Below are 7606 nucleotides of genomic sequence, written 5' to 3'. Positions count from 1 at the left end.
GAGAATCTATATCCCTCTCAATTTTACTTTGTCTTCTTCTTCATAGAAACTTTAGTTGAACATCCATGGCAGCCACCAAATTTCACTATCAGTCACCATCTTGAAATAACTGTTATCACTATGTTAATTTATACACCACAAATTGTACAGAGCAATTTCAAAATCAAGAACACTATGTACCCCAAATCTTTCAAATCAAAAAAAAAAATTGAGCTTGAATAAACTTAATATAGTGACACTCAACTAATTTTCTGCAATAAACTCTCAAAACTAGAAAAATTTTCGATCCTATATTCAATATCCAACAAATCCACGAAATTTTTTGTAATCACTTGTAAATGTTGTAAACTAATTTCTCTCAAGTTCAAAGCTCAAACTCCGTCAATGGAGTTTTACAGATATTATTTCAAGTTTCAGGCAATCAATTTAGAAGAGTAACTTAATCTCAGCTCCAAATAATATTTCTCAATGGATTTTAACAATTGATCATTTCTCTGAAAATCTGAAAATACAGCCATGTTCTCCGTCTCCTTCTTTGAAAATTTGATGCAAAACCACTTCAATTCTTTTCTAAATTGCCACAAAATTTAGATATAAATTTCTCTCAATATTGCGGTTCTTTTGATATATTACCTACTCAAGAGCTCATTTGTGGCACGTCAAAATTTGAACTTAAACTTTTAAACTAACTTTAATGGTGGTTTGGCCTTCACATTTTCAACTTTGAGCTTCCTTTTCAGCCATACAAAACTCTTCAAACCATCAACGAACTGAGCTGCTCCTAATTCAAAATTTTCATATAAATGTTCGTCGATTTTTATGAAATTTCGAGTGCTTCAGCTCCAAAAGTTTATGAACTCAGTCAACCCAATGTTTCAGATTCAAACAATTAGCAACCAACATTATTCAACAAGTTTTAAATATAGGATCCAAGATGAACATAAATAAATTTCAATACTTTAACCTTTAATGGAGTTTTGAAATAATAAACCAAAACGAGGAAAGAATAAAAAATAAATAAGATTTTCACGTGTCAAATGTGCGAGTCTCACCGATCAGCATAGCTGTGGTTATGACTTTTTAAGGGTGTAATAATTTCAGTTTTAAATAATTTAGATGATGATAGAACCCCATAAAATTAAAATATATAGTTAAAAATTTAAATATAGGTTAAAGGGGAATTTCACTATTTTCTCATTTCTAAATAATCATTAGTCCAACTCACAAATTGAATGATTACTTGTCATCTTTTTTTCGTGGTCACGTGAGGAAGCACACAAGACGAGCAGAAAGTGCAAATGTAAAAAACTATTGGGTCAGTGTAGAAAGTAGCACAAAATATGCAAGTGATTATAATCACTTGAGAGTGCAAGAGTTTCATTTCTAAATGAGAGGCCACAACCAAAGAGTAGTTCTCATGTTTGTGAAATATGTGGAAGAAGCCTTTTGGACATGTTTCCTTTTCTCTTCTCTTGGATGTAAGGTAAATTATCTAATTTTCTTATTAATTATTATTCATTACTTCATTTTACCTATTAATTTTTTATTTTTTTTTGGCCATGACATTGCATTATTTATACATCATGTCCCACATATTCATAATAATAATAAAGCTTCACATCTTGATCACCATCATTGATTGTAACTCCCTACCAAAGAATACATATATCATCTCCACCGTCATCCTATCAATTCAGAGGCAGACCTAGAGGTAATCGAAGGTTGAAAAAAAATACATTGTATATATAAGGTATTTTAATTTTTTTTTTTATGTCTATATATTAATTTTGAACCTTTTGAATATAAGATTAGTGATTGGTTTAGTTGTTGAGGGGTTCAAAACTAGCCTTAAGGTCCCAAGTTCACGCTTTAATTAAGCACTACATGTTTGAAGGGCATAGTGACTAACGTACTAAAGTACACCTAATATAAAATAGGATAAAAATATATGCTTCTGATATTTATACTAAATTAATAAATATAAAATATGTGTTTTTATAATTTGGTGAAAATATCAGGTACAAATAAGTATGCATATTTGTAGCATACACTTCTTTATATATTCAACATAGTTTGCTTAGGGTATGTATGGTATGTGGGGGGGGGGGGGGGGGAGGGGAATAAGTCATTTTTCCGCAATCAAACACTAAAGTTATTTTTTATTAAAAGGAAAATAGATTGATAAAATTTCTTCTGGAAAATAGTTTTTATTATACCAAACACACCCATAATGCAACTTTTTTTGTGTGTGTATTTTTTACATGGAAATAGTGGTTAGGAATTGAACTTAGGGAGAAACTAGTAGTACCTCTTTTGGAGGTTTGGGACCTATCATTAAACTAGTATCTTTAATTATAGAGTTCTTTGTATTACTTGAAGGACTATATCAAGAAAGTGGGGGAGAAAGTAGATAACATATAGCCTTTGTTAAAAAAGAAAATTATATTTATGCCAACAATGTGTTATATATATCTATCAAAAAAACAAAAATCAAAGTGAGGGGAATGATCTTTTTATGGTTATGCCAATGATGCTGAATTTGATAATGCTTAATTCTAATTTTTAATAGATGCATCTAACATGGTATTTTTAGATTAGATAATATGTCGTTTTGATTGTTGTCTTCAAATCTCTTGCTCCTATTAAGATTTTAAATGGATAGCAAAACTGAATGAGCATATATAGTTAAGATTTGCTTATCCTAACAAAAGAAAAATATACAAACTTTAATTAAATAATACAATAATTTATTTTTGAGAGAAAAAAACTCAAATTTATTCATAAGAAAAAGGAACACGTTTAAGATTGAGGTTAATGAGCTTTGATTATTTATAGTTAAACATGAATATATATTTTAAAGGTAGATAAAGAAGAAATTCTTTTTGGCATGGATTGCATATTTAACCTATTCTTACTCTTAATTACTCCTGAACTATGCTATAGGATAACACTTATCCCGGTAAGATCTCATCCTAAAAGAATGATATATATTTTCCTATCATATGAATTTATTTATTTTCCACATAGCGTTTTTTTAAAAAAATTAATAATATAGTTTTCACTTTCTTTGATTCATTAATTCATTAAATTTTTGGTCTATCTTCTTTGGTCAACCAATGATTTTTTTTTACTTAAAAAAAAGAGAGGACATAATTATGGGAGATTAATTGAATTGGGGGCACCTCCCAAACTTATATTAGGAAATAGCCATTTATTTATTTTTTTGGATTTATTTTTTAGGGTTAGGGTTAGAAAAGGTGAAAAAGTGGTGGAGTCCTAGGCCTATGTGATATTTTGCAAATTTAGGTTATGGAGTCAAAGTTTTTTTTTACAAGTTTATAAAAATATATTTTACTATTACTTAAAATATATTTCATTATAAAACTAATTTACAATCCCAAATTTCATATATTAATAATAAACCTTGGAATTCAAATAAACTTCTAGAAATTCTCTCTTTCTGATCAACAGGTTTTCAACTTTCCACTTCACTTCATTTTTCCTCTCCTGTTCTTCTCCGACGGCTTTTCATCTTCCAAACGATCCTCGCCTTATAGACCTCCATAAACTCACCTTTTTCATACAACAAATGTTTTAAAGATCCCATAAAAGGTTTCTCGAGTTCAAAGCTTCATCCTCATGTTCAAAGCTCTTATCGTTTTTCTCTCAGGTTAGTTTAATCGAGTTTAAATAGTTTCTTTTTATGTTTTTGAGTTTGCACTATTATGGGGTTTTGATTTGGGTATTACCCAGAAATTTTCAGAATATTAATGTTTATACCACTCCATTTTAAAATTTTTTACTGTATGAAAATCAATTTTAATGGTGTTTCTGGAGTTTACAATTATTGCATGATCGATTTTTGTTGAAAGCAATACCTTTTTTGAATTTTTTTATTTAAGCATTATTGTGATTGTTTTAATAGACCAGTGGTCGATAGTCTTACTCTGGTTGGTTGTGTTACTCTGTTTGGTTTTGTTTTTCTATTTGATTGTGTGCTTGTAGATAGGATAAAATGGCTAAAACTAGAGGTGGCAGCATCAAACGATCTACTCTCACTCCTTCTAAAAATATAAAACAAAAGGCTAAACAAGTTTCAAAGACTTCAAAAAAGAAAAAGATTGTAGTGAAAGAATCCGAGTCAGAATCTAAAACAATGGCTGACATTGACAACTACCAGGACAATAGTGTTCAAGCTAGTGATGATGTTAAGTCTAGTGAACCAAAAAATGATAGCGTAGATGAGGAGAGTAGTAGAGATGCCCTTAGTGGAGATGAGGTTGATGATCCTCTATCCTTGCCAGTTTGTGCAAAAGATATCTCTGATAAGTCATACGGCCTAGCGACGTGGATGGATGAGGTAGGATCGTTTCCAGCAAAGATATCTGTAAGAGCAAGAATGACTGTTTAACATGATTTTAGAAAAGTTTTAGTTGATAAAAAACTTTATTATGACTTTAAGGGTACTTGTTTTAGCCACTTGAGGCATATTCCAGATTATTTCAAATTTAATGGACAGATGGTCCATTATATATTATTGCGACGTGTCAAGAATGACAATAAATTAAATGAAATTTAATTCTGTGTAAATGATAAGCCTGCATGTTTTGGCTTAAGGGAATTTGCATTGATTACGGGGCTGAATTGCTCAGCGTAACCCCTGAATAAAAAATGAACAAAGTCCTTAAAAGAGGAAAGAATTTTTGTTTCAAGTTGATGAAAAACAAAAACATCACTGCTACAAAGTTGCTGAATTTTATCAAGGGTACTAAACTAAATAAAGAGCAGAAGTTGAAGTGCTTTTTAGTTTGGTTTGTCCATGCGATGTTGCTCGCTTATGATGCATCGAAGATTGTGGATTCAAACCACATCAAAATGGCTGATGATTTAGAGTTTTTCATGAATTATCCATGGGGGAAAGAGTGTTTTGATTTAACATTGACCTAATTGAAAAAGAGAATTAATTTGAAGAAGCAGCGGAAAGTGTATGATGAAAAGAAGAATACGTCACATGCTTTGTATGGATTTCCCTGGACATTTCTGATAATTATTATAAATCGTGCAGTTGATTTCTGATAGAATCTTATTTATTTGTGTACTTTATAGACTGATTTTATTTATTTATTCTTATACTAATTACAGGTTTGGATATATGAGGTTTTTCCTTATCTTGAAAAGTATTCTGGGAAGTACTTGGATTCTCTTCTGCTCATTCCTAGTTTACTTAGATGGCACACCACAAAAAGAGACAATATAATGGAAGGTAATCCATTTAAGTACAAAGAAAAAAGTACGAAGGTATAAATTTATATGTCATGATCTATATTTTTATAACTAGTGAATGTTATGTTATATTTATATTTTTCATTTTTTTAAAATTGTGCACCCATTTCTTACCCCTACTTTGCGTGAGATGAATCAAAAATAAATGGCAACATTTAAGCCATATACGGACGAATGTAAGGACATGGTCCTAGATGCCTTGAAGACTGATTTGCAAGGTGCGACCGTCTTCACTGATGCAGTAGTGGAGGATGAATATTTGAGTGATCATACTCCTATCCAAGTTTGTGAAAATTTTGTTTCAAGTGGACGACAAAAAAACATTCTTAGTACTTCTAATGATGCAAATTTGTGTGAGCGTATTAGATCCCTCGAGCAATCAGTGATGGAAGTTGTTGCTTATATGCGATATAAGAAATTAAGGAGAATTGAAAAGAACAAGAAGAAGCAAGGTAAATTACTTTATATATTGTTGTTAAATAGTTTATTTGCATGAATGCTTGACCACTGATCATGCAGAGATTGATGAAGAGTTATAAGCAGCAATTGATGAATACCTTGCAGCAGTCGATGAATTGAAAAGAAAGAGGAAAGATGAAGAAAAGGCGAAGCAGAAGGCAGTTGATGAAGTCGAAGAACAGAAGAAAGAAGAAGAAAAAGAGGTGGAGAATGCAGTTGATGAGTTTATTGAAAATGAGAAGGTATAAGAAAAAGAGAAGGATAGTAGGGTTGATGAAGAAAAAGGAAAGGAGAAGGCAACAGTTGATGAAGTAGTAGAAGAGAAGAAAGAAGAAGAACAAGAAGATGAGAGATGGAAGAAAAAGAAGAAGTTCAAGAACATGAGAAGTTAGAAGAAGAAGAAGGCTTAGCCATTGATGAGGCAGAAGAGGAGAAAAAAGAAGAAAAAAATGAAGAAGATACGTTTCTCTTCAACACCTATCACGGAGGGTTTCGTGAATTGCCTCAAAGCACTATGAGGGTCATTCATCTACTATCATTATATCAAACATCTTCATGTAAGCTTCTTCCTAGTTGTTAATCTCTTAGATCCCATAGTTTGCTTTGTTTTTATTGTTTGTTTTGCACGATTATCATTCAACAAAGGAGTCTTATCTCTTAATCGTCAAATATTATAGTACTCTTCATTACGGGTTACAATGTGTTAGCATGTTGGACAAATTGTAATAGGTGTACATATCTATGTAATTATAATGACCATTAGGTCATTTTGAGAAGAGTCCTCCTCTTTTCATAGAAGACACTTTTCGTAAATTTAAGTTGAAAATTTTGGACTTTTCGATAACTTTGATTAATTAGTTAAGGGATAATTTTAGAGAATTAATTTAACTGATGGGCTAAAGTGTTAATTTATTTAATACTTATACCATTTTTCTTATATTTAATAAAATAGGTTAGTAGGGTTTGTAAATTTTAATACATAATCAGTTTGGAAAAGGAAAAAAAATATAATAAAAGAAAAGAACAAAAATAATTATATATAGATACATAATCTCTTAATTAATGCCATCAGATGTACGCGACGCGAGAAAACCAGAAATAGAAACGGAAAGAAAAAAAATACGGAGGAAGAAAGAAAAGAAAGGGGAAAAGAAAAATAAAGGAAAAGAGAAAAATAAGGATTTTCATTCCAAAGCGTCAAGGTAATTATTCTTATCCTTTCCATTAAATTTTCATGTGATTATGAACATATTTTTAGGGTATATTAGTGGAGAAACAATGTTGAAATAAGAAAATATGACCCTAGGGTTCTTCATATAAAATCTTGATTTGGGGGGTCGAATAACGATCCGTTTTAGCTGAAATTTGACATGTGAGTTTATTGTATCACGAGTGAACATAATCGGAAAGAAAATTTCAGATTTGACTTCAATGACATAAAATGAGTTAGTTCCGAATTTTGATATATTGAGATAGATAATTAAATATTGGGTAATGTATTAGTGGCTTGTATACGTGACAACCAGTCTTGTGGGATTTTGAGATTATTTATTTATTTTTGAATAAGTTAAACCTCTCTTTATCTCAATTACTTCCGCATTTACTTTCCGTTGGTTATTAGGCTGACTTATCTCGGTGGGTTGAGATGAGTGTCATCACACCCGAATTCGGGTCGTGACAGTAATAGCTATAAATATTTGTGTAATTATGATGTCAATTGCATTCTGATATCAAGGATTAATGTAACATATTTTCAAAGATACTACATTTAGGAATAATAAATATTTAGGGATCTCAACCAAAATTATTTCTATTTAATGGAAGAACTCTTAATTTGAAAGTATCCCTTCAGCAAATTTGACCC

The 7606-nt window shown here is 30.7% G+C and overlaps 1 protein-coding gene across 2 annotated transcripts; it reads left to right on the top strand.

Annotated features, from left to right (window-relative positions):
• The first annotated feature begins 3464 nt into the window (after positions 1 to 3464).
• Positions 3465 to 6453, top strand: LOC129896091 (uncharacterized). 2 transcript variants are annotated; one of them, XM_055971914.1, is made up of 3 exons: positions 3465 to 3670; positions 5143 to 5735; positions 5851 to 6453. In XM_055971914.1, the coding sequence occupies exons 2-3, from the start codon at positions 5429 to 5431 to the stop codon at positions 5988 to 5990; spliced, it is 447 nt and encodes a 148-aa protein (XP_055827889.1). In that variant the 5' UTR covers positions 3465 to 3670; positions 5143 to 5428; the 3' UTR covers positions 5991 to 6453. The 2 variants fall into 2 exon arrangements, with proteins under 2 accessions (XP_055827889.1, XP_055827888.1); XM_055971913.1 differs by having other exon boundaries at positions 5848 to 6453.
• The last annotated feature ends 1153 nt before the right edge of the window (positions 6454 to 7606 follow it).

This window comes from Solanum dulcamara, chromosome 7 (assembly GCF_947179165.1).
Source record: "Solanum dulcamara chromosome 7, daSolDulc1.2, whole genome shotgun sequence".
Classification (NCBI taxonomy): domain Eukaryota; kingdom Viridiplantae; phylum Streptophyta; class Magnoliopsida; order Solanales; family Solanaceae; genus Solanum; species Solanum dulcamara.
Note: the sequence above shows the minus strand (reverse complement) of the source record. Positions and strands in the feature narration are given on the sequence as shown.

Bases quoted from the DNA above. Each gene is read 5' to 3' on its own strand.
- LOC129896091 (XM_055971913.1), top strand. From the start codon at position 5,429: ATGGCAACATTTAAGCCATATACGGACGAATGTAAGGACATGGTCCTA. The intron at 5,736-5,847 runs GTAAATTACTTT...AATACCTTGCAG, and splicing joins AAAGAACAAGAAGAAGCAAG to CAGTCGATGAATTGAAAAGA.